Source organism: Epinephelus fuscoguttatus, linkage group LG4 (assembly GCF_011397635.1).
Source record: "Epinephelus fuscoguttatus linkage group LG4, E.fuscoguttatus.final_Chr_v1".
Lineage (NCBI taxonomy): Eukaryota > Metazoa > Chordata > Actinopteri > Perciformes > Serranidae > Epinephelus > Epinephelus fuscoguttatus.
In genome coordinates, this window is record NC_064755.1 from 26,924,466 (window position 1) to 26,951,804 (window position 27,339).

The window sequence follows — 27,339 nt, forward strand, 5'->3', positions numbered from 1 at the left end:
TATTAATAGAGAACCTGAGCTTGCTTGAACTTAATCAGTTTTTATAAAAAAAAATAAATAAAAAGGTCAGTCGTGGCAATAGCACTTTGGAAATAATCAGACGTGACATCCGTAGAATAAACGTGTTTATTCATAAATGAAAGCAAACTATAGATCCAGCCAGGGAAGAAATTTGATTTCTTTCTCATATAAAAATCATACAAATTAGTATCTGTGTTACAAATGATAAATAATACATCATAAACATTGTTTTAATTGACAAATTGTGTAAACAACATGTAGACATCAAATGTTTTGGTCATCAGTGTTTTTTTTTGTTTGTTTTTATCACACATTATAAGGTGAATAAAATGCAAATATACATGCTGTGATATTGGTGTTTATTCCAAGCACACAGCCTCGTCTAATCCAGCATCGTGTCACCATAAATAACTGTGGTGAAGTCCAGTAATAAACTGTGAAGCTGCGTCACATTTGTACCGTACGAACAGAATGTAGGCAGGTTTTTGTCAGTTAAAAGTGAGAGACAATATTAACACAGTGAACCATCACACTCATTTTTGGACGTGATTTTGAAGCAGGGCAGGTCAGAGCTGTTCTCCTAACTTAACACCTTTCAAATTAATCTCTTAATATGCTCAGTGCAAAGAAACCTGCGCCATCATCTGTCCAAAGAGATTTATAATGTCCTTTTTTTTTGCTCTGTATTTCACATTAAACAGTGCATTGCTGTACAAATGTCCAAAACTGACATGTACACCATACAGTGAAGACCAAAAGGAAATATACAAAATACTAGAATCAAATACTCTGTACATTTTTATAGATGCATTACTGTGTCAATAAATTAATTTCTTTATCAAAAATTGTGTCGATTTAACCAACAGAAAACATTTATTTTCAGTTTTTATTCATCTATTAGTTTGATTGTACTGTTTTTAGGGACATCTATCCTTGGTGGTCCCAAAAAACTCATAAGTCCTCACATTAAAAAAGGTATTGCTTAAAAAAAACCTAAATAAATCATGAGATTCCCTTTTGGGTTATTTTGGTACATTGTACAAAAAGGAGTAATAAACAAACATTATACATTTACATTAACTGAGTTCTCCCTTGTTGAATTTTTTATGTAACCATTTAATTTAGTGTATTCAGGCATATGAGCATGGTCCTGCTATGTTAGCAGGGTGCAGATGAAGAGGAATTTCTTTGCTTCCATTAACTGCATGTAATGGGACTATTAAACAGTGCAGTAAGTTCTGCAGCTGCCAAATAAAAAGTCACTTAAGCGTAGGTGGCTGGGCCACAGTGTTACATAAATGAAAATGAGTGGCAAGAGCTCATCTTGTCAAAGTGCTTTGTAAAAACACAAATGTCTAAAAGCATGTACTTAGTATACACATACTCGACAACAGTCTTGAACGAGGTCGCCAGGACCACTTATAAATTTGGACAACGTGATGATCATACACTTACTTTTACGTACTTACTCACAGCTTCAACAGAAACGAAGTCATAAAATAGACTGTATAATAACTGTACAAACATTTTACTGGAGTTATACTGAAAATACAGTGGATTTTCTAAATATTTACAAACACAAGGCCGTCACTCCACGCCTCTAACAGTATACTAGAAACTCATGGCAGTTGCTTTACATTAAGTGTCATTGTCCCGTTGTGCTTGAGAGCTCTGCGCTCCAGTCAGGTGAGCTGGTCCTGAGTCTAAGGAGCAGTCCGAAAACAAACAAACAGAAGAAACCCAGCAGCAGTGACCGTGAAGGGAAAACATAATGGGACGGAAGAAGAAAAGTACTTTACAGACCGGGCTCCCCAAAAGTCCTCCTGCACTCCATGACCCCTGCTCCGGGGGGACGGTCACAGTTGTGTGTCAGTTTAACCTGGTTGGGGGTGAGGCGGTCATATGCCAGCTTGTACTCCCGGTCAAAAGCATCTGCAAGGAGGTAGAGAGGTAAAGGTTAGTGAACAATGTGATAATGTGTCACTGTTTGGTAAAGCAAGAAAATAACACTTCTAGCTTCTGTATAAAGAGCAAGACTATTCAATTCAAATTCAAGACAACCTTTTTATCCCACTAGGGGCAATTAGCTAAAAGCAGCTTGGTATGCAGAGAAACATACAACAACATACAAACAAATAAATATATACACCAAAGAGCTAAAATGTGGAATAAAAATCTGTAAATAATGCCTATAAATAGCTTTAATGGCACAGTAAAAGATCTGATTAGTTGTGCTTGTGCTTTTGTGAGGCTGTACTAAAGTGCAGAGGTAAATGTCAGCATGCTAACAGGCTCGCAGTGTAAATGCTAACATGCTGACGCTTAGCAGATGTAATATTTACCATCTCGGTTTAGCATGTTAGCATACTAACATTTGCTATTTAAGCATTAAAGTCAAAGTACAGCTGAGGCTGATGAACATAGTAGGTTATGCAGGTATTTGTTTTAAAAGCCAAGTGCTGGACAAATTAAAATTTTTGACCAGGTAATGGCTCTAGATGAAAAGTCAGGGAGTCATAAACATGATTATAATTCATCCTGTGTGGGGCATAATTGTCTGTAAAAAACATGAAGAAAGGTCCGCACACTTAAGCTCCATGAAGTGCAATTCATATTTTAATTTATTCAAAGTGAAGTTTCCAGCTGATGCTCATCTTCAGACTTAGAAGAGACATTTGTGCCAGTCTATCTGGTAAATGTTGAGATATTCGATAGGATAAATAAAAACTTTGACATGCTGGTGGCACTGGAGAGAAAGTCAGGGATTCACTTAAGTCAGTAGGATTCATCTTCTAGGCACGATGGATAGCTGTACCAGATTTCATGGCAATCCATATAACAGTTGTTGAGATATTTCACGCTGGATTTAAGTGTTAGACTGAGCCTCGCACAAACAGCGAGCATAAAAACAGGATGCTTTTGTACTTACTGATATTTATATTGTTCTTTCCCAAAGCCACCAAAGCAAGGAACAACAAATCTCTGTACAGGCTCCTTTTTCAGAGAGAGACGAAAAAAGAGAAGAAATTTGACTGATTAGATTTTCCATCCGTATCACCTTTCACATATAGCTTCACACTAAACTCTTTATTTCCTCACCTCTGTCTCTTAAAGCCCATCTCTGGCCCCAGCAGCTGGATGATCTGGCTCATGGGCTGATAGACATCACTCTTCTTAATGCTCCTCACAAAACCCTGCAGTAGCTCCACAGTGAAGACTTGGCCTTCTTCGCACAGCCCGGAGCGAACCAGGGAGTTTGCACCTGCAAAGAACAAGAGATAAAAGTCACCCTGATCAAAGGCTCATTCATCTCCATCGCTCCAAATCAATTCTGAAAGTATAGCACTGTTAAGGGTGGCATGACTAATGGGAGGCCTGCACTGAATTATGCATGATTTTCTAGTTACTTCATATGCATTATTCAATTTACATGTAAATATCTGACCTTGATCAAACTTGCCGGCAAAATCATTTTCTGAAAATAATTTCACCTTCTGAACCATATTATACCTCAGACTCAGTTAAAGTAAACGCTTTAGTGACTTACAATGCGTGTTCCACAGGACATAGCAGGGTTGAACTTTGTCTTTGTGCAACTTCAGGTTGTCCCACATGATCCTCACGAGCACCTGCTTACTGTCCTCGGATGAGACGCTCTGAGGAGTCTGTAAGAGGTAAAACACATGGCATATTAATCCCTTACTCTGTATGTTACAGCCCTTATTGTAGAATTTTAATTTTATTTAGTTTTAATACGTGCAAAAAGTAAAATAAAATAAAGAGATGTTCTAAGTGCTGCTTTTATGCATTGCTCTGTTTTGTCTATTATTCAAACTACCACTAGGAGTCACCAAAGTTTGATTCTTTTTCCACACAAGTAGGAGGTTTGAAGAATACTTTGACATTTTGGGAAACACACTTTCTTGCCCAGAATCAGATGAGAAGATCAATACCACTCACTTGGCCCGGCTTCATACAGATATGAGAGTGGTATTGATATTTGCATCTTACTCATGCCAGCAAAGTGGAAAAGTGTATTTAACAGAGTTGATAAATGATGCCTTTACGGTTTATGGATCAATCTACACACAGCGGTCTGTGGGGGAGCTTGACAGACACCTGCATGTTTACCTGGTCTCCATGGCTACAGTGCTGGGAGGCCAAAATGAGAGCCGGCAGGTTGCTCGGCAACTCCAGCCTTCTGAAGTACCACACGAGGTTCCAGAAGACAATTGGGTGTTGGTCGACGACACTCGGGGAGGAGATGGCCTGGTCGCCCTCATTTACCAGCAGGCTCTCCAGCTCCTTCCACAGAACCAGAGGGCTCAGGTAGGGCACTGTCACTGGCGCTGGCCCAGCACTCCTGCTGCTCTCCTGCTCCTGCGGGGGAGCTGCAGATGACTGAGCTGCACAGTCTGCCGCAGACATTTTGGCCTCGGGATTGAGGGACGGCGACGTGACCTCCTCAGTAACAGGATTACTTTCCTTAGAAGACCTGAGGGGAGACACAGAGTGGATCTGTTTAAAGAGGCCGCAGGGATAAAAGACCTTGTGTCTGAGTGTGTGTGTGTGTGTGTGTGTGTGTGTGTCTTTTTCAGAAAAGTGCCAGCTAGCAGGACACGTTTACAATAGACACTCTAGCACCAGAGATCAAAGACATTAGACCTCATATTATCAGCAAATTCAGTGTGAAATGATAGAAGCTGCTGAATAATTGTTCAAAGCGTTTCTGTACTTTAGGTGAATATATGCAGTGTACACACCGGTCTGTGTGACGGGAACATTTACCTGCTCTGTGGTCTCAGGTCTTTGATTTCCACATTAAGGAAAGGCAGGAAGGCTGTGCCGCAGAACGGACAAGTGCTGTTGAGGTTGGAGTCGTTTGCTGTCCAGCCAGCCATGATCTCCTCATCGTACACCAGACAGTCACATGTCTTACATAGTGAACAGCTGGACATCAGCACCTATAACAAAACAGCAAACATAGTTTAACACTCAATCATGATAGTGTGAGTCATTCTACAGATGAGCCTCTGATAAGGGATTTTTACACGAGAGTAGCTTACCTCCATGGTGTAATTGGGAGTGGGTTGGAAGCGGCTGGTGTCGGGGGAGGAATCTGGAGTGTGAGGGGGTTTAAAAGGAAGTGCCAAACCACCTGGATATGAGGGAGGATTATACAATTAGACACACGAGACAAAGCCAAGATTTCACACAACTGTCAAAGCTGTATCTGGATTTGATACAGCAAAAGTGGAAAAACAAAAAGAAGCAGCAAATAGTTCTTTAACGTGAACAATTATTGGACTTTTTCTCCTTTTTTCAGTGCAGGTTTAGCAAATCTGTGTGTCACATTGGTGTGTCTGAGAGTGTGCACGTGAGTGTGCATGCACGTGTGCATGTTCTCGTGTTTATGTATAGACTAGGGCCTGTGGCTGGGTGCAGAACAGCCTACACACTGAATCAGCCCTCACGCCTGCTGGCCTAGTTTCGCACAGAACAACACCCAACGCTCTCCATTACCGAGCCCTCTTACTCTAAATTTAGATCGTCAAGAAGTGTTTTGCTAGGAACCATTACAACGCTGCAGTTAAAACAGAAATTTAACAAGCAGAGCTGTAAGCCATGACTTCTACACAGTGGAGATGCTTTCATAAAGGCTGACAACTACTCTAAATAAATGTGGATTGTTTTGTTCATGTAAAGCAAACATTTCAAGGTTCTAACTAGAACAAGCAGCTTCGTTCCAGAAATATTTGCCAAGCAGACAGATTAAAGGATGTGCAACACACCAGAGAAGGAGTTGTGTCTGAACACTCTGTTGGGCGTGCTGGGGCTTCCCAGGTTGTTATGACCCACAACTGGGCTCCTCCTGAGCCGGGAAACGCTGCCATGCTGGGGGGAGGTGAAGCCATCTGGGTCCAGACAGGAGTCATTATCAAGCAGTGAGGAGCAGTCTGCCTCTCCTGAGGTCAGTGAGGATACACTTATCCGGTCACAGTTTGCATCCTGCAGGAGAGGAGGAAGAAAAAAAATCATTGTTGTCATGGTAGCAGTTACATTGGGAATATTATTTCGGAGAAAATGCTGCACTACCAACCTGTGTTAATGAAGTCTGGGAGGACAGACGAGAGTAGAGGCGACTGGCCTTCTCAGCCACGCCCTTCCCTGCTGATATGACGCTGCTCTTGAAGATGTCCAGAGTCGGGGTAAACAGTGAGTCCATGGAGAACGATGAGGAGGAGGGAGTAGGTGAGGATGGTGACACCAAGGAGGAAGGTCTCTCCCTGTCTTTTGTACAGACACCCAGAGGAAGAGACGGCGACGGCCTCAGCCTCTCCTTTGATTTCACAGGCAACGGGAGGTGTGTGCTAGAGTGGAGCAGGGTGGAGGGTCGCGGGGAGGTGTGAGGAGATGAGGCAGGGCGAAACAAAGGGCTCGAGGGGTTCTGCAGGTCCATGCTGGGTGTGCGACTGCTCAGAGGGCTGTTGCCATTATTCATGTACATCTCGATCTCTTCAGCGAGGTCACGGCGGGCCCTGTTTGTGCCGCTGTTCTCCTGATCACACTCTTGTACCGCATCTGCTGCCATCAGTGACAGGGGATCAAAGCCCCTCTCAATGACACCTGTTCTGCTCACAGTCGCAGCACTACAGCTGATACTCCTCTCTAGGAGCACACCTGGCCTCTCCTCTGCACCGCTGCAGCTGACGCTTCTCTCCACCACAGGTTTCTGTTTATCAGTCTCTGTCTCCTCTTCTTCTACCCCATGCAGTCTGTCAGCAGCTAGGTGATGCTGCTTTGCTGAGCCAAGGTGAGGGACGGTGAGCCTTAGGCTTCCTTGTCCACCAGACAAGTCCAGAGACTTTGGCCTCTCTGACTTTGGCAGAACTCCACACAGAATGGCGTCACTAGAGGGACTGGAAAGCAGCCTGTTGCCATCGCCTGCGACAAAAATATAAGTGGCAAGACATTTAGCTCCATCTGTAGCTTTTACATATATTAATGATGGCTTTTTGACGATCCTCTTAAACCTACCTGCACTGACATCTGTTGATTTGCAGCTTCCAGAAGAAGGAGAAATGCTGCTGACTGGAATCTCAATCTCAGATGCTGGAGATTTAAATGACAATGAATCATCAAAATCTCCAAAATCAGTATTGTATTCATGCAAAATTTACACTTAATAGAGAAAATCATCAGCTGCTGGTGTGCAGCTGTTCATGCCAGCATGATGCTATTGCAGTGGGGTGAATTAGGGTAAAATTGGCAGCTGCATGTATCCTTAAGGGACAGCTGTTAATCTTAAAATATGGCTGTCTTGTCCCAAAAAATTAAGTGCGCAATTAAGCCTGGGATGAAACACCCACACCAATTAGTGAGGCTGGAACAGAGATTGCATCAACGACATGTTGTTATCAGCAACAAAAAAATTCAAGACTAATCCTGTCATGCAAACAATCACCTGCTTATATAACGCATCTATCCATCAACAGAATCTGTTTCTCAAAAACACCTAAAAATAACAGCAAATGGACGGGTGAATACAGTACACCCACACTGCCATATGATACTCTTTTAAAGCAAGAGCGATCATTTTGCTGCCAGTAAGTGGTGATTCACTCCTGCAGAAACTGTACTAAGTGTCAAAGATTAGAGATAGAAGCTAATCCATAACTCACTGGACTGCCTCGGCCCTTTGTCTTCGACCGGTGGCGCGCTGTCACTCTCTCTGCTGCACATCCGCTCCTCCTCTTTGGATAGTGAATCGTAACCCTGGTCTGACTGTCCACCTGGAAAGATAAGAGGCTTTACTCCTCTGAAAACCAGTGAATTATTTGGTTGTATTTTTCCTACCTAGCTTAGTTCCCTCTTTCAGAAAGAGCTGAGTGAATCAAAACCCAGCTATTTAGTCTCAGTGGATTGCTTTATAAGTGACAACTGATCTGAGAGTTTTTCTTGAACAGAGCGCGATGACATTCCGTACAGCTTACAGCACAATGCTCCCAGAATAGAAAAGCAGGAGCAGCAGGAAAGGAATGGTGTCTTTGAAAACTTGCATCATATTCACAAGGTCAAACTGCAAGAAGACATACAAACCGGCTCGACTGTGATTTATTTTACTCTCACGCAATTTCTGCTTTATTCAATTGTTTCCCTCTGAGGGGTGAGAAAAATGAGACAAGTTGTGAGCCAGATTCGAGTCCATGATACTGTTAGTGCAAGAGCTTTATCCTGCTGACGGGCGACTGTAAGCCCTGTTGTCTCGACTGCCCTTTATCTGCAGTACATTTGTCTTAATGTGAGATGAAGGGCAAAAGATGAAACCAATAAAGTGTCATCAAGGCAACAAATTCATTTTTTGTCAAAGTCTAGTTTACATTTACTGCAAAAAGACAAAAAATACTATCTATCACCCATCGCCTGCAAAGATTTTATGGATGCATGTGCCTCCTGATGATTGCTTAGTTTACATTTGCCACAGTTACTTCTTAATGCAATTGCCTTAATGACATATGAACCCTCTAGGACCCTGAAGACATTTGGGGCCTGCCTACTGACCGTCCCAAGAGTCAGAACAAAACATGTTGAAACAGCGTTTTGTTATCATGCAGCACAAACCTGGAATAACCTCCCAGATGATGTTAGATAAGCCCCGAATCTGACCATTTTTAAGTCAAAGCTAAAAACGTTCCTTTTTCAACTTTATTTTTAAACTCAATTCTACATCTTTTTATCTTTGCACCTCTTGTCTGCACTTTTGCTACTTTTTTTTAAATTGTAAATCATTTACTAATTAATTTTACCTTTTATATCCTTTTTTGCTTTACTCATTTCTGTATCCTGTATGATGTTTTATATTTTTTTGCTCTGTAAAGCACTTTGAACTGCCCTTGTATATGAAATAAATACCATTGGAATAGAATTAGCCTTGTTAACATTTGTTATTCTTTTATGATATATTTATATATATATATTTAAAATATGATCTTCATAGTGTTTTTTATTTGTTAATTCATATTTTTGTGTGTTCAGATGAGCTGCTCTGACATTTTTCACATATAGAAGACACAATACTGACGCATTTCTTGGTACTGGAGACTCTTTCTGTGGGTGTCGAGTGATTGACAGAAACCAGAGTGTGCAGTAGTGTCAAAACAATTTAAATAAGTACAGTGACATTTACGTAGAGAAATGCAAAATTGAGGTTAATAAATCATGTGGGTTGGCCACATTTAATGTGGTGACTTTAATCAAATTAAACTGAGATTTTCTTTCTAGAGAGAGGCTGAAACACGAGGAGCAGCAGTGACACAACTGAAGGATGAGAGTGAAACAGTTCAAAGAAGAAAGAGTCGTTTCCTACCTGTACTGAATCCATCATCGCTGGAGTCCATTTTAGTGAAGTCAGTGTCGATGGAAGTGCGCTCGGCAGAGTCATTAGCACTGTCCAAACTGCCATGACTGACTGTGTCAAGATCACTGCCGTCTAAAGTGAGATAACAGAGAAAGGGTATGAGGATGATTAAAACAAATGACAGAGCACCAGCAGGATAAGAGCCCAGCTGCGATTAGGGCTCTGCGCAAACAATGCCTGAACGCTGCTGTAATCGTTACTGCAAAGATTCAGGAATGCTCTGAATGTCACATAGCTGTCGATGTGATTGAACGACATGAAAATGATGCCAGAGTGCCGAAAGATAATCAAGGCTTCACTTTTTTGTTGTATTTTTAACTCAAAGGAGAGAAAAACGAGGGCTGAATAAATCACATTGAATTGCACATTTTTTTATTTCACCAATTGTACATTCTCAGGAGAATTATTTAGTGAAATAACTAAGATCATGCTACTCAACATGATCATATTACCATTTTGGGGAATTTTGAATAAAATCCTTCTTGTGAAGAGAATAAAATCAAAATGAACAACAAAAACAACGCCAAGGTCGGAGCATACAATGTAAAACATGGTGTTTTTTATCAGACCCCCTCGCACAACATGCCATTATGATAATGAGAGTCTAACTGGGCTGCTGTGGGAATTAGGGAGCAACCTGTGTGTAGTGACTGCTGGGGAGGAAAACCTCTTCACTCTGTTTAATTAGTGTCATTACAGAAATGCAGGTTGGGAGCGGCATGTGCTGGAGGAGGCTGGAGTTGGGATAAACCTCCTTCTGAGACTGGTAAGGAAGAAACAAGTGCTCCCACAGGATCACACTCATTTGCATGTCTATTTTTTAAGAACCACAGGAAGTAAGAAAACTCCTCGACTTTCAGTCTCTTAGTTACTGAATTTGCGCCCACCTGAAAAGTAATTACCACTGCAGTCTCAAACAACGTAGGCCCTGATTAGTCTTGGGTATAAAGCAATGACTGGTTTTAGTATTTGCAGGCAGTCACTGTGGGAATGCACAATATACTGTGTCAGTTATCATATTGACATTGGGTGATATGCTTAAAAATATGTTACAGCTAATAAATCACAGTGATTTCATATGTGGATGATAAATGTGTTAGTATAAAGAGCGTGATTTAATTTCTGGCTATATTGTGATATATGATGAAGAAACTGAAATGAATAAATCTAAGTTCACATCTAACTTTCTGTGTGTGTTTGTAAAAACATAATAAATTACTGTAGGGAGCATATTTCGACAGACATTGTGGAAGTATTGCTAATGAAAGGAAAAACATCAGTGTAATTAGAGCAAAAATTAACATAGAAATCAGGGGGTACCAGATCAGATGTCAGCAAAAAATATATATTTAATGCATCCCTCAGTCTGGACATTGGTATTCTTACCTGAAAGCTGAGGGTCTCTGTTTAGTGTCTGTTGTTTCCTCCCTGCTCGCTTGAACTGGAGCACACCCAGGATCACGTTTCTCAGTTTCCCCCACAAAAAGTAGCCTCCCCTGGTGGTGGAGGGCCAGGTGCTCTCTAACACCGCCTGCAGCAATGAACATGTTTAGCATATGTGGTCATACATTTTCAGACTGTCTAATTTAGAGTCAGATTAGCTTGTTTATTGCTTGTACAGTACATATAAAGAGCACGCACCTTGTTGTAGTACCCATAGGTGATGGCGTTAGGCTGAACTCCAGCTTTCTTCATCTCAAACAACACCCTGACAGCAAGGACTGGCTGGCTGTACTGCCCGCACAGCTGCAGCAACACACGGTAACACACCTAGGACAGAAAAACACCAGGATTTAAAAATCAATCTGCACCACTGAACATGTATATAGTGACGTGGTTGTCTGATGCAGTTTCCCACCTCATCTGGAGCCTGCAGCTTCTTGTCCTGCATCTTCCTCAGCACATCATAAGCTGTACGCAGAGCGCGCACCTTTGAGTGGCAGGTGCTCACAAACCCTGGCAGGCAGATGAACCAAAGGCCGTAGCAGTGGCGCAGCAGACACTTGGACCACATCTGAGGCATAGATGAATGGGTTTTGGCCATCCTTTGAGCTGATTTGATCTCCTGAGATTAAAAAAAGAAGATCACATGTTGAGATAATTTATCTTCTCACAGCCAGATTTGCATTTATGTTTATTACCCTATCCATCATTATGTAGAGTGAGTGCAGCAGTAAAAAGAGCTCTTAAATTAAAAACATAAACACAGGCTCAAACAAGCATCAGCTGTGAGAATTAATTGAACATGTCTGCGTTTATTAATAATCATATGGTTTCAAAACAAAAAGAGCTAGCAGAAGACAGAAAATTTGGGTTTATATGTGGCATTTCTAGAAAAATAAATCATGATTCATTTCTTAGACTGAGTACGTTTTCAAGAAAATCTCACTACTCATACGGCTGACCTGTTTAGAGCGCCTAAAGATGGCCGTGGGGCTGGCAGGGCTGCTGTGGCGTGAGGCCATGCCTCCTGATGGAGGATTTGGCCCCTCCAGTGGCTCCAGAAGCTCAGCATTCAGCACAGGGAACCCAGAGTAGCTGCAGAAAGACATATATATTCACTCATATACACATCTACATAAACTGAAATAGACATCAATCCCACATAAACACCGGCAAGCCAAATGACAAGCACAATGGTTCGGCTCTAACATTCTGGAAGCTCGAGCACCGACGTAAGAATCCTAAAGTGATGTGTTCCGGCTGGAAATAATAACAAAGCCCTAAAGCAGTGACAAATTCTTCAACAACAGAGACAATTTACGCTGTGTCTCTCCTTCGGGAGCTGCTGTGTGCACCCAGTGTTGGTGAGAAGTGCTCTTGAAGTGTGTCTCTGTGAGACGCAGTAAAAGAAAGAAACAGCCTGTCTTGTAGCTATCATTAAGACATTGATCTGCAGTGTGGTACCTATAGCACAGAGGATGCTCTTCTCCCTTTGGTAGTGGAGGCAGCTCTGGAGGGTTGATATAGACTGTGTGCTCACTGCGGTGGGATTCATCCAGTTCGATCAGTCTGGTTTCCTCCGGCCGCTCACTGTCCATCTGGTTTTCAAGGGAAAAACACATTTGTCATTACTTTTCACTCTGGTCTTCATTTTTTTCTCTAAACATAAATCTATAGACGCTAATGCTGCCTCGGGGCTCATGGGCATCTGAAACTGTCTGAGTCCTCAGATCAGATCAGATATGAGGGTCAGTGAGGACAAACAGATGTCAGTAATGAGTCCATCTCCATCAGGAATATGGCCCTACTCCATCTACCAAAGGGCACTGCCAAGGCAAAGGCTTGATCCTATGAATCCTCCAAGACTAAATGAATCCAGGCTGCAGTGACCTGGACAAAATGGATGCCACGTTACTCCTGGGACATGAAACCATTAAACTGTACCGCTTTGGCAGCAATGCTCGATACTAAACTGCTACATTTTCTTCAGCTCAGAGCTGATTTGCTGCATGGAGAGACATGTGAGGATCTCCACTGTATGAGAACAACAGCAGTATTCCTCTGTGCTGCATGGCAAAGTAAAGCCATGTTCTCTTCTAGGAGAAAATCACCACTGAATAGCTGTCTGGGAGATCATAAAAAGCCTGCTATGCTCATGTGCATTCACTTGGCTTATCGGAATCGATTACCAGCTTATCTCGGACATGAGCTTCACAAAAACGTTAATATTGTGGCAGCGGCTGAAGAGCTCCCTAGTGCTACTGCGTTACAGGGTTTGTTCCACTCAGTCAAGTAGATGATTCAGTCAACTAACTCTCACTGACCTATCTGCCCTTGCTTCGATTCTGCTCAGTGTTTCTCTGCTTGTTGCCCTTCCTCTTACACCCAATAGGTCTTTCTCAATCACACACTCTTTGTCAAGCTCAGCAGCACTGACGCTGAATGAATCAATGCTTCCACTTCTCAATAATAACCGCAGCGACTGCACGTACAGGAGCTCCCACTGTTTATGCAGGATGTATGTGACTTCCTCATTGCACAAGTTTGCAAGCACAGAGGGTTTTTTTGGAGGAGAGGGCAATGTTTTGTCTTTTTTTGTGTTACAAAACATGCGTGGGCAGCTTGTGTTAATAAAAGCTGTCAAATCACTGAATGACTAACGCTCTTACTGACAATGAGCAGGATTCGTCAACATCCTGTGGGATATTAACAACATAAAGCACAACGTATTGACAAAGGATAATCGCACTTGCCTTCTTCTGTCATTCTTTTGTATTACATTCATAAAAATAGAATGATAGTAGACCAGATATTCCGATTTAAATCACTGTAGCAGGATGGCCATTTTTATTATGTTTTTATGTGCCATTGCAACTGTTGTAGAAGGCTAACATGCATCTGAGCAAACCAACTTGCAGTAACAACTATTAATTGCATGTTTGCTAAAACATGACATAGGGTAGGTCTAGTTGCCTCAGAAGAACATGGGAGAGTCACTGCACAGTGGACAGCTAAGAGGCAGCGACCAGATGGATAAACAGCATGCAGATCAGCATAATGTCACATCTAACTCTGTGAAAGGAGGGTTTATTTCAGCCAGACCAGAGCTGGTGATTGTTGGAACAGTGGATTAATTAACTAGATGACTAACAAGACTAACTGAGATGGTTTTGTCAGAATGAAGTGTGTTTTATGATGAGCTAACAGTTTATTGACAGGGAGAAAATGGTTGGTGTACTGTTGTGTTTCCCTGTTGAATAGATGTAAGAATAGAAAACTATAGAGTGTGACACACTTCATGGCCACACTGACATGTCGTCACCATAACAACCGACAACAATCCCCATTTTCCTTAAACGACCATGGCAAACAGTTTAATGTCCATTCTACTCTCATTCTATCTTTGCAATTATGTCAGGATAGTGCACAGTCACTGCAGTGAAAGGCAAGCACAAATAATTAATCTCACTATCTCAGCGTCCCATCACAGTCTCTCACAATTCTGCATAACCTCTTTGTGTGGTTCAATCTAATGGCACCTGGTTCAATAAAGCAGACTGCGGACACACACACTGACAGCTAATGCACTTCCTCACATTCAAGACCTCTCCTGCACTTTTAGCTGCACTCCTCTCACTTTGATTTATTCAGTACACACTCACACAAAACACTCTGACCTGAGTCACGCGCAAAGAAACAATGGAAAACACTTTACTTTGGGGTCATACCTGATTCCACTACAGCTAAAAAAAAGAAAATGAGTGCAAAAAAACCCCCACTAATTTACTCTCACAAACAAAAGAGGTTTAAACTACAAAACAAGCTCTGGTAGCTTACCTTGCCGCCAGTGGTGAATAGCTACCAGGCAGTGGCCAGTGGTGACAAGCAGTGCAGCAGAAAAGACAAAAGGCAGAAAATCAGAGCAGAAGAAGAGGATGACAATAATAGAAATACCAAAAAAGAAGACAGGAAAGCACTTTTAAAAAGGACTGGAAGAACAGGGGACATTATAGATGCTAAAAGCTGATAGCACTGATGTTAATAAGCAGCTCAAGGGAGACAGAGTGTTAATTACTCTTTGTTTATTTCTATTAGTCCCTGTTATTTACTTATTAGCTCCTTCAAATTAAACCAAGACCCTAATAAGACATCTTAATTGAAAGGACAGCATGTGATTAATCTTCCCTCTAAATGCCTCAGCTTTGTTTCCTCTGCAATCGGGCGGAGGCCAGACTGAATATATTTATTGAAGCATTTGCTCCTACACAGCAAAATGATGCAGCTCTTCTGATGAATTGTCTCTGACAGAGAAAATCCATAGTAAGGATTAGCTGCAAACCTCACCTTATCAACACACTCATCGAAGAAAGCCAGGCTGGCGTCTTTATCACTGACAAAGGAGCACTCCTCTATGAAACGGCTGAACATTTGAGTCTTGGTCATGAGGGAGTAAAATCTCTGGTGGGAGCGGTCTCTGCTTTTCAGGAAGCCTACAAAACAAAGCACATTATGTAATGACAAGCATGACAAGTGGGCATTAATATGAGATTATAAAACTGGACATTAACCTGTTTGAGGAATGAAAATGTTTGCAGGGTCAGCGTGTCGACTTAACCAACATTTACAGGAAATGAATACTGTTGTATGAGACAGTTTGTTCTCCGCTGCTCTGCTTGCATAAGAGCACACAGATGTGCGGGGACATTGTGTTGTTAATCATAGCGCTGTCTGTGATTTGTCATCCAAGCCTAATTTCCAGTGAAGCTTAAGCTTAATCACCAGAGTCATTACAGCAGTAATTTAGGCCAAACTTTGATGCAGCAGCACTCAGATCTTAACCCCCTGACCTCCTATAGCACTGAATCACGTAAGGCACGGCAACAATAGCTTGTCAGGGTATTTTTGTGACAGACCTTTTTCTCAGCTGACATTTTGACTTGTCATAGTGGGAAAAACACAGGTGAAATTGATAACATTAATGATGACTCAACTCCATTAGGTGTCCAAGTATTGTGCAAGCCAGCAAGCACAATACCAAGGCCTCCCCTGAGTGGAATGCAGCTCTTATTAATACACCTGTGTCTTTCTTACAATGACACATCAAAATGTCTGCTGTGAAAAAGGTCTGTTGCACACAGTATAACATCACAGATGAAGACTCAAGTGTACCTTGGATGTCGAAGAGGGAGCTGGCATCGGTGGTCTTCTCAGAGGGGGCTTGGGTGATGGGCAGGAGGTAGGAGCGGTATCCTCGTAGGATGGCCGCCATGAAGCGCAGGAAGGCCTCCTGGATCTCCAGCTCCAGAGTGTGGAGACTCTTCCCACCGTTAAGCTCACTGTCAGTCACTGTGTGTTCCATCTGCACATCTTCACGGTTGAGCTGACCACCTGACAGCACGCAATAGTAGATTATGTTAAATATATAAACACATAAACAAATATTTGCAAATTATTGTGAGTGCCAGAGAAAGGTTTGTAAGCATTTGCTATTTTTCTGGTATAGATGGGAAAGAAAATGCTAGCGTGGTTATGAAAAAAAAAAAAAAAGCTCCCTGGAACACTATTATAAACATCTAACAGCAAGCAATTAATTTCTGGATGTTTTTTTGAATGCCTCAGTATTACCAGCCAAAAATAGACCACCTGACATTGCATCATTATATTTTCAATTCAGCTAAAATGGAGTGTGATAGCAGAAAACATCAAAGGTAAATGTTAATCTGTTGCAATCAAAGAGCTCCTTTCTAGGCTGGGATTTATTTTGCATCAATGTTTAACCATCACAAAGAAAAAAACATGACAGTGGAGGCAGACATTTCTGCAGCAGACTCCAATAGATCTGATACATCATCGACCGAATCACAGCAAATTTGTAATCTAAGTATATGTAGATGAGCCAGGTTGAGCAGAAGTGGATACAGATGAAATTACACTTCCTTTCTCCTGGAATGCACTAAACATCGACCAACAAAGCTGGTTTCTTATAACACTGTAAGCATCCAATGAGTTTTCCTGTAAAATTGACTATACACGCTGACTCAACAGAATCAAGCAGCTGACATCAATTATTCATGAAACCACAGATAAAATGACACAGCATCAAACTGGACTCACCCTCAGTGAGCTGCTGATAGAGCTTATTCAGGGTGTTCAGGAGATGTTTGCAGGCTCTCCTGGGCAAGATTTTCCACGTTAGAGCCTTCTTGTCGTCTTTTCTGAAAGCACACCATACGGTTTTCATTTACACAGGAGGACAGTCAAGAAACATTGCGAGGAGATACAAGGAGGGAGACAAATTCACTGACATCAGCACTGACAATTTAATCTCACCGCAGCTTTTGGGTTGATGAAGGAGACCCAAATGTGCTTTTATGTCAAGTAAAAATATTTCACATTCCAGCTCCTATCATTACATAAGAGGTTGAGTGATACCGATAACCTTGGGGAGAACTTTCACCATTAGACCTACTAAAAGTTAAACCATTAGAATTTTTTATTTCTGAAGGGGGTGTCTTCGAGTTGAAGGTGGCCATCTATCAGAGAGCGGTTGCAGTTAAATGGCCACTTACTGGGAGATTGTGTTGGTGTCCAGATCCACACAGCTGATGTCAGCTGGGGGCACGTAAAGGTCAAAGTACCGGGAGTCCACACCCACGATGAAAGGACATGGTGCACTGAGGACACCGGCCAGAGCAAGAGGGCACAGGGGGATGTAGGGGCATGGCCAGTGGAAGGGAAAGATCATCTGAAAGGGAAGATCAATATATTATAATCGATATAGAGTCAGTGCAGATATTTAAAGGAACAGTGTGTAAGATTTGGGGATTTCGTGGCATCTAGCGGTGAGGATTGAAGATTGCAACCAGTTGAAACTTCTCCTGGTTAGAATTCCTTTAGTGTTCATCGTTCAGGAAGTGAACCGAATTATCCACAGAGGTCTCTTCCTCTTCAAAACAAAGAGACCAGGTGATTTTTTTGTTTGCTTTGTCCATTCTGAGCTACGGTAGAAACATGCTGGTACAACCAGGTGATCTCTGTACATGCGGACCTACTCCCTATGTAGATATAAATGGCTCATTCTGAGATAACAAAAACTCACTTCTTATTTTCAGATGATTACACACTTCAGAAAACATGCCAATTATAGAACTATTATATTCTATTTCTGTCAATATATCCCCCTAAATCCCACACACTGAACCTTTAAACCGGGAGCTAGTCAGAAATATTTCCTCCCATTTTCTGATAACTTCATTTCTTTGAAGAGCATTTATAGTGGTAATCGTTCATTTAAAATACCAGAGGGTCCTCTTTGATGTGATTATAGGTAGTTGGTTCATTGACGCTGCAGCTCATCCACCATTGTAGCTATAATCACATTAAAGACCACCCTGTTTAGTGGTTTTATCAGGAACAGTGGAAAGGAAGGAAAAGAACAAAAGACTTACAGACACAAGGGCCTCTGTAACACTGGTGAGCACAGCTGGACGCAGGGAGTGAACCAGGATCTTGTGCTCTGTGACAGCCAGCACCAGCAGAGTGGCTGCATTCTTCGGGCCCAGATTCAGGAGTAACGTGGAGAGGCTTCCACCGCTGGACACACAAATGGACCAAATTAAGACTGAAGCAAATACAGCATGTCTTTATTTTTGCATTTCACTGATGTGTCTCTACCTGAGAGGCAGCGGAGAGGACACAGGCTGGCTCAGTATCAGGCTGTCGTGCGGAGACAGCTGTGGAAGCAACACAGGAGAGCGTTAGAGCATTAGAGCGTCAGTGGGTGGAGGATTTAGCTCATGACTACAGCGTGGTTAAAGAAATTCCTGTCAAACCAAATAAAGCAGCCATGCAGAACTGAGGTCATTACTTCACTCATGAAATTTCACATTTTAAGCTTACCTGCACTAGGATGCGTGGTCTCTGAGTGGAGGGGAATGGCACATTTTGCATGAAGTGAGAGATGTGCCTGTGGGTAAAAAAAGAACCACTTAAAAAGGCAGTAAGGGCAAGACTAAGAATAGACTTTAAACTTTAAACCAGAGAGGATGGGTCTGTAAAACATTGCTAACTTTTCAATAGGCAGGGCATGCGGTCCAGAGATGGAGTATCGGTAGAGGAAAGTAAGAAAGCTTCTGAAGGACTGGAAGAAGGGCCAGTGGGAGAGCAGACAGATGCTCTTGTTGCTGTAAACACTCCTGGTCCCATCGGGTCCAAGATCAGAGCTTGGCAGGCCGAGCTGTGAGCGCTGACGCTCAGACAGGTTCTCCTCTGAGTAAGGCTCATAGAACTGGATGGCTGCTCCGTACACCTGCAAGCAAAAGGATCACAATATCAGTGTGATGATCTGCATAAAGAATATCCAGGAGTACACGCACAAACATCCTGAAGCAACTTAACAAAGACACAAAGCACAGTCGTCCTTTGGAAGAACTTATTCAGGTAAGCTGTTGTGGCAGCTCCACTGGAGAATTTTCATCATAATAAATCAGCTAAATCACACTCAGTCCTTTGAAGTTGTTCCTCCCAAACAGATAAACAAATCATACCAGGCATAGAGTGCCAGGAGACTAGTCTGCAGACTAGAGGTTGCAGGCAAGGAGTGAGCACTGAGGCATTCAGCATTTAAAACTTATGCACCAGCCCAAGTGGCGCATGAGCTATCCATTATTCAAAAGATGAGCTGCAAAAAAAATCTTTTATGCTGCATTGCTTTCAAAGACTTAAAGCCTTTTAGTATTCCAAACACAGCCTTTGGACCATTTTTGATTCCAGTCAGAGTTTAGAGGTTGATTAAGATTGTCTGGTATTCCTAGAAAAACCACTGCAGTTCATCAACAAACTAATTCATAAGGGATCCTAATGTACAGAGAGAGAGACAGAGGGGGGATAAAGATGGAGAGGCTGACTGAAATTAGGCAATTAAGGGAGAATTTATGTATTTAAGGGCAGAAAACTGATGCCAACTTTGGGAGAACTGCCTAATTAATGATGATGTAAATGAAAGTTAGCAGGACTCTGAACAGAGTGGTGGTTTCCTTGGCAAAATCAGTGGGCATGCTGTAGGCTTGTTTGTGTTTTGCAAATATACAAAAAGGCAAGTGATTATGAAAGATTATAAGAAACAACATGGTTTTCCCTAAGGCTAATGTAAGGAAGGGGTTTTACCTTTTCTCCAGAGGCACCCGTCAGTACAAATGTGGAAAAAACAGGCAGGGAGTGTTTGGTGTGTGCTGGCCAGCACTCGACTGTTGCCCCCATAGGCAGGCAGAACATAGGCACAGACTCAGGCAGTGGGAAGGACTCGTAGTCCTCTTCAGGATACCTACACAGCAGACCTGCACAAATGCACACAAGCACAGTCGTTAATTTACGGTCACCTTGTTTAAAACTGACATTCCCTCAATCTGATTATGTATTTCAGCCTTCTGAATTTGGTTTAGCTCATAATAGAGATTCTGCACACCACTTTACCTGCTTTGTATGCGATTGTGTTTGTTTTAGCCAGAGACTTCTTATAACAAAGGTAGACTGAGGATCCCCACTGGAATATGAGAAGAGACATCACAGATCAGTCAAAACCTGCATTACTATACAGACACACTAGAAATATAACAGTGTTCTCAGAGCGCTTTCCCACCATGCTGCTGTTGAGATTCTTGTCCACCTTGCAGAAGGTGTGAGGGGGCGTCTCGCCCTTGCCGGGGATGATGACGCAGACATCAGTGACAGCCAGTGAGGTATGGGGTTGACTCTTCGGTGCACGGCGGTAGGTGATGTAGATGCGCTGGGATGACGAGTTGCTGATGTTGGCAGGACGACCTGAGGGAGTGGTCTGGACGATGTGACATCCAGGCTTCAGCTTCTCTTTCCACTCATACAGAACCCTGAGGCACAAGGCAGTGTTAAGTGGTGTGTATCTGATCCTTTTGTAACAAGACTTTCTTGAGAAATATTACTGGAGTGCTCTGATAATGTATTCATTGAAGAAATGTCAGAGTAGAGGATGTGTTTAAAAGCAGATTATAGTGACCCAAGGCAGAGAAGTGATTAGTGGTGCTGGGTGAGTAAAGGGTCAGTGACTGAGGATTACTGCTTACCCAAGATCTGTCAGTGGAGGCTTATCTCTGCCTCGCTTGAAGCACAAGAATATCTGCGGGCCCCTGAGGCTGGCTCCATTGAGCTCTGCAGAGAGGCCTGAGGGGGTGCTTTCAACACAGGTGAACCCCGGGGGTACTTCTTCACCCAGGGAGCGAATCACCACAGCTACGTCGGTGATAGGGGCTTTTGGTTTCACAGTCTTGGGACAGGCATCATCAAAGTGGAGCTCCTCCTCCAGAGGCTTGGATGAGTCGGTGAGGCCGGCAACCACAAAGTAGTCGGCTACACGAGGCCCTTTATCCTCCATCATTTCCCATTCCCACACTGTGGGCTGAAAAGAGAAGAGGATAGAGGGGGGGAGGGCTTTCATTATGCATTTTAATCATATTGCTAAAAGCTTAAAAACAAGAGAAAATGGGCCTTTGCCACCAGGAAATGACCTGGCTGAGCAGAATATCCTGGCAAAAACAGCATCATCTTTAAAATCAGTCTCTGAGCACACTGTAATTATCGTCCCGCTGCTCCAATTGTTGCATTAAACACAGATTTACAGACTCCATGCAGCATGTAAAGTAGACATAACCTATATGTCATAACCTGCATGCCATACTAAAGAAACAACAAAATGTAATGAGAGCATCTGGAAGCATTTAGTGTGCATTCCTGTCTGCAAAAACACCATATTTCAACAAGAAATATGGGAGGGTTTAAGACCAATGACCTTGGTATATGCCATGACCGATTATGTAAAATAAAACACATGCCTTTGTAGGAAAAAAAGAAAGAAAAATGTGCAGAGAGGAAAAGTACCAGAACTATAAGTGTGCATTGGGAAATGAAGCCAGGGTGCACTGAAGTGCAGCAAAGAGCTTTTTCGGAGCTCTCAGCGAGGTAATATTCAGACGACATATATTCTGCGCTCAACAATGTCGTGAAAAAGAAAAGAATAGAGGGAGCGCCTGTGAGTCAGCTTGTTATAGCTTTATCACAAAGCATTGAGCCCTGGAAGCCCTCTCAGCACTGGGGCAGCTCATTGTGCTTCAGCTGAAGAGCCTGCTTTATCTCTCACAGCAGTTCCTCCACACTCGCTGGCAAACTGATAAACAGCTGCCTATTATTTCTCCCACTGGGATGTGAAGGAGCTAGCATAAAGTTAGTCGCCTTGTCTGCACTGGATGTATCACTACTAGGGACCATGGCACACAAGAAGCTGTGACCATATCTCACCCACTTAGGACTTTGGCTTCCACTGGCTTTAAAGCTAATGGATCTGTGTCCCATTCCCTCGTGTGGCCGAGTGATGGGGCAGAACGCTAAGCACTGCTTACAGGCTTAGGGCATGGAACGCACCGCTAACACGAGAACATGGAAAAAGTGGGATGATCTATAGCGGCAAGCACATTTCTGAGCCTACCAGAAACCATAAGACCATCCAAAAGAAATGCCCCACCAAAGTTCTGTCATATATATTCCTGTTGCATAAGCTGTCTTTTAAAATCCTGACTCATCATCACAAGGTTGCTCATGGTCTTGCAGTGTTTTGGCCTTCGTGTGTTTATGAGTGTTTTCCCGATTAGCCGGCGGCTGTTTTGTTGCCAGTTATTTGTGCTCTGCAGTGTTGAGCCTTGTGGGCATTGCCAATGACTCAGCATGCCAAACTGCAAGAAAAGTTTTCATCTTTCCTAATTTCATTCAATACTGCATTTAATTAGATGACAAACTATGCATGTATATATTGCAGCTGCACTTACAAAAGATGGGACTTGTTTTTCTCATGCAGCTTTTGTTCACTCAGGTTTTCAAAATTGATTAAAATGATGGCATGAGCTGTAGAATCGAATTTGGAAAAACAAAAAGGTCCAGGAATTGAAACGCTTTCAAGATGTTGTTTTCACAATAGATGCACATTTAAAGTGGCTGCTTAGCTATGCTCTTTCTCCACATTGCTCCACTTGTTCCACTTTTCTAACACTGTGACGAGTGGCACCAAAAAGCAAAACTTTTGCACGCTTCAGGGTCAGCAGGGGCACAGGAGAAGACCATGAGCCTGACTATCATAGAACAAAGAACTCCTGAACACTGTGTGCTACACTTGCAATAATAGTACATTTAATCAGGATATCTTACAAGACAGTGGGAGAAATGGCTTGAGTGGACCAATCAGATCTTATTGCAGACTGAGGTCACTCATTAAGACAAGTGTCACAATAATCACTTTTTTCTTTGTGTATCAGATGGATTACTTCAGCGGTTTCCACCTGGTGGGTTGTGGTCCACAATTGGATCATGGGTCCATTCTGATGGACCGCAAGTGACTCGTAAACATGTCAAGTTTGTAAAAAAACACACCTTATTTTTAAGTACACTGACTTTCCAGCACAGTGCTTGCATTCTGAAGTGCTGTTTTCTACTGTTGAGTGAGTGACTAATCAACACCTACTTAACAGAGACAGCAAACTAGCTCAACAACGTGGCCAAATGCAAGTATGATGCTGAATATATTCAACTCTGTGGACCTTGATCTAATGACTAAGGAGAAATCTGAACCTTGTGGCGAGATCACTTGGGAACCACTGGATTAGTTTATTGGGTTATTATAGGGCCTTATAGGACCACATCTGAGATTGTTGTCCTACCTGAATCGCCCATATATGTAGTACAGAATTGGCAAGTATGATTTTGAGGCGGCATACTATTCAGAATCCCAAATGGTCCAGCCACAGCGTCCAGATTTCTCCTTAGTCATTAGTTCAAGGTCCACACAGTTGAGTATATTCAGTGGTATACTTGTGTTTGGCTACGTCATCAAGCTGCCTCCGTCAGTTGCTGTTGATTAGTCACTCACTCTACAGCAGAAAATTACACTTCAGCTCTCTGCTGAAAAGTACTGCACTTAAAAATAAAGGGTGTTTTTTTCCACTTGTGGTCCATTCTGACTGCTCCCATGACCCCATTTTGGACAACAACCCACTAGTTGAGAACCACTTTGCTCGAATGTTAAGCTTCCACCAGGCTGCTCATAAACACAGTGATTATGGTAAAGAATGAAAATCAAGAAGGATATTTTTTTGTTATACGTTTACAATCCATATCATTTAGTGACCTAACAGCCAAAGAAAGTTGATCATTTTTCAGTGGCTCCACCTCTTTTTTAACATGACGCACACTTAAGCCAGTCTGTAAATCACCTGCTCTAAGTGGTGTTACGTGAATGTTCCTAAATATGTACAGCCGATGCCATGGCAGATGTGTCGTATAATACTTGGAAGGTTCTGGATTAAATATAGATGTAATCTCCAGTTACAACCACAGTGCATCCACTGCGTCTATTCCTCCCACTCAACAGGATGTAGAGGCCTAAAATTATATCTAATCCTCACCATAGCAACAAGATTGAAAGTGAACGCTGAACTGAAAGATTGAACGTTTCTCACACTGATGCTGAAACAAGTTGGGAACATTGCTCTGGTTAGATACAAGTCGGCTAATGGCCTGTGTCTGTACCACAGATGTACTCTGTTCAGAGAGTGTCTGAGACAGAGTGTAAAATGTGAAACGAAAAATGAACTAAAGCTTTCGTTTTGTCTCTCATATTGTTTTCTTTTTGTTCTGACCTGGCAGCTCATCTCACAGTCTTTCCCTGGCAATGTGTTTGTGAATTTCCACTTTGTTTTCCATTAGTGTCTAAGGTTGATGTTACTGGGCAGGCCGCACTAGATTAGAAGATTAGTTACGAGCCCTTTGCTGTCATGTGTTCTGCGCTTTGATTTGTTTGTTTGCACACAGTGTTGCATCACTTTGATTGTTCAGTACATCAGTCTAGAAAGGCTTCTAAAATCCTGTGAGACCTGCTTCAGTGGCAAAAAAAAAAGCCTATAAATAAACCTGGCTCCAATACACATGATATTTCATTTTCCACATAATTTCAACTCTCCTCCTACTACCTCACTTATTGCAGGCAATCCTGTGTTCGCCCAGGACTGGAAGTGAGTCACACACGGTCTCCCCAGAAACTGCAATTTTTTTCATTCACCACAGCTTTCTTCATAAAAGCCACACAAATAAGGACATAGCGGATTTCCTCTTCTTACGAGGGAATGGGCCAACTTCCCTGTTCGCATCCACTATTGTTTTTATGAGTCACGTCCAATCAACAGCTTTGCAGAAATGACAGATTTGTCAGAAATTTGTTTACCACTTGGGCAGCAGATTTTCCCCACACAGTCTGAGAACATCACACCTCACATTTTGTATCTGCTAGCCCCAGGACTTTATTTAAAATACTGCAATATGCCTTTAGTGGGTGCACCATTGATAAAAACTGTTCGTCACTTTATATTATTTTCCTTGGAGCTGTCATATTTGGTATGTAGGGAAACATTTGAGTCTTGACTGTAATCTAAAACACACTTCTCTGGATTTTATCACAACTTGTCCACACAGAACTAGTTGTAAAGACAGAACTGCCAGGTGGAATTTTGACAAAATTACAAATAATGGTACAAATAATAGTTGTTTAAAGCTTGAACTGTGACAGAATATGTCAAAATGCCGGCTGGAATAAGATTAAACACCATATTTGAGCTATGATGGGAGCTTTTATCATTTTTTCATCCACGCCGTTTGATATTTCTTGCAAGGAACATTTATTTTTCAACATTTTCCTCCTCACAGTAAGGCAGGATTTTGACATGAAACTGTCAAAAATAATTGACCCTCTCTCCACACTGCATGTTATTTTGTGATGTGAAATAAAGGCCTTTTGACTTTTGCTTTGAGCACCAGAGTGTTGTTATAATTACGGCCCCAGAGACAGAGGCAGCCGCTGCTGGACAGTCAGTCTCAGGCTGTGCAAGGATTAGAGGGCTGTGTTAACAGCAGGAGGGCAGGGAGGATGGGCAGTCTGATCTGGGGAGGGAACCACCACAACATTTCACTCAGCATCTGTTCCCTCTTAGCCATGAAGACAACCCTCACCCTCATCAGCCATTTGCATTCCTTATGTTTGACAGGGGGGGACCCTGGCTGCTTGACGAGGAAACCACACACGCCCAAGATAAATAGAGCAGAAAGATGAAGGAGAAAAATACTCTGAGGTGGTGCTGGAAAAATACTAAGGAACCCTGCATGATAAGCTTGCAACGCTTGCATTTTGTGCATAGGGAATATTTGGTTTAGCTCACCACAAAGCCAGCAAATGTTCCTTTGAAAAACACAACTGACCATAGCAACCACAATAGTACAGAGGGGGTTTCTCATATGCCCACACCACAAGGAGCCATCTTATGGAGCATCTACCCGGGATGCAATAAAATAAGCCTCCATATGACTTCTTTGTAACCAATGGGCGCACTGTAAATACTGGGAATCACGCACAGGCTGCGATGCTCACTATAAAGCATTCAGTTACGCTTGTGATGCATCCAGCAAGACGACAATATTATTATATAACATATTATCCGTGTCGGTCAATTGTCCTAATAAACCACCCGACATCAAAATAACAGGTTACATCAAAGGTTTCCGTTTGTAGCGCTCACACACACAATCACGAATAAAATCACAACATATAAAAATAAAATAAACACGTGAAACAGCTGAATTATAAAAACTGGGTGTGTGGGCGTCGTTTGTTTTTATTCTCAATAAAAGAAGAATCTACTCACATCTCGATTGAAAGATGATCTGTCGAGTATGAGTCGAGACAAAAACCGAGATTTCTGTTGATTAGAAATATTATTCCTCAGTGCTGGCTCCGTCTGTTTGTTTTTATTTTACCTCTGTCTAAATTTGTTATTATTAAAAAATAATAATTCACACTGGGATGGACGAACCCGAATAGCCTGTGTAGTCCCGAGCAGCGCTTTATCCAGACCTGCGCGGCTCACGTGACTGATTACAACCATTGTTGACGTCACTGATGACACTGTTATTAACGTCTGAAGCTGTGAGGAAACAACATTTGGACTGATGTGCAAGTTTACACTGAAGTGCAGTAACTGAGCACAGGAAGAGTAAAAAGTAAAGCCTGTGGTAATAATAATAACACTTAAATATTATTGCTATTATTATTAATATAAATGTTAGAAACTCCATCTTACTTGAGAATAACAATATTATCAGCATTTTATATTTAATTTGTGCAGCTGCCTGTTTAATTACATTTTCTTTGGCCATAGAAATGAAAATCTTTGTACTTGTAATCTTTGGTTGCAACTTATGTCTAATAATAACTTATAATTGATTAATCTGACAATTATTTTCGCACTTAATTGCTTTGTCTGTAAAATTCAAGCGTGAAATAGGCCTGTTATAATTTCCCACGGTCCAAAGTGATGTCTTCAAATGTCTTGTTTTGT

General features: G+C 42.1%; 1 protein-coding gene across 2 annotated transcripts; it reads right to left on the reverse strand.

The window, feature by feature from the left end:
* Nucleotides 1-112: 112 nt before the first annotated feature.
* On the reverse strand, nt 113-26,854 carry dennd4a (DENN/MADD domain containing 4A). 2 transcript variants are annotated; one of them, XM_049574579.1, is made up of 31 exons: nt 26,647-26,854; nt 20,980-21,311; nt 20,520-20,766; nt 20,354-20,423; nt 20,048-20,217; nt 18,952-19,190; nt 18,782-18,848; nt 18,557-18,615; nt 18,331-18,475; nt 17,452-17,627; nt 16,997-17,097; nt 16,052-16,270; nt 15,227-15,372; nt 14,720-14,740; nt 12,347-12,480; nt 11,845-11,977; nt 11,298-11,504; nt 11,081-11,209; nt 10,826-10,970; nt 9,389-9,511; nt 7,704-7,814; nt 7,060-7,134; nt 6,122-6,966; nt 5,814-6,030; nt 5,088-5,179; nt 4,810-4,985; nt 4,153-4,516; nt 3,569-3,686; nt 3,121-3,283; nt 2,951-3,015; nt 113-1,953 (listed from the first exon to the last, which is right to left on the reverse strand). In XM_049574579.1, exons 2-31 carry the CDS (start codon nt 21,288-21,290, stop codon nt 1,817-1,819), a joined length of 5,205 nt encoding a protein of 1,734 aa, XP_049430536.1. In that variant the 5' UTR covers nt 21,291-21,311; nt 26,647-26,854; the 3' UTR covers nt 113-1,816. The 2 variants fall into 2 exon arrangements, with proteins under 2 accessions (XP_049430536.1, XP_049430537.1); XM_049574580.1 differs by lacking the exon at nt 14,720-14,740.
* Nucleotides 26,855-27,339: the final 485 nt, after the last annotated feature.

Excerpts from the sequence above, each read along its gene's own strand:
- dennd4a (XM_049574579.1), bottom strand. The coding sequence starts at position 21,290 with ATGATGGAGGATAAAGGGCCTCGTGTAGCCGACTACTTTGTGGTTGCC. Across the intron at positions 12,481-14,719 it reads TATTCACCACTGGCGGCAAG|ATGGACAGTGAGCGGCCGGA; the intron begins GTAAGCTACCAG and ends CTTGAAAACCAG. Across the intron at positions 9,512-10,825 it reads CAGAGACCCTCAGCTTTCAG|ACGGCAGTGATCTTGACACA; the intron begins GTAAGAATACCA and ends ATCTCACTTTAG.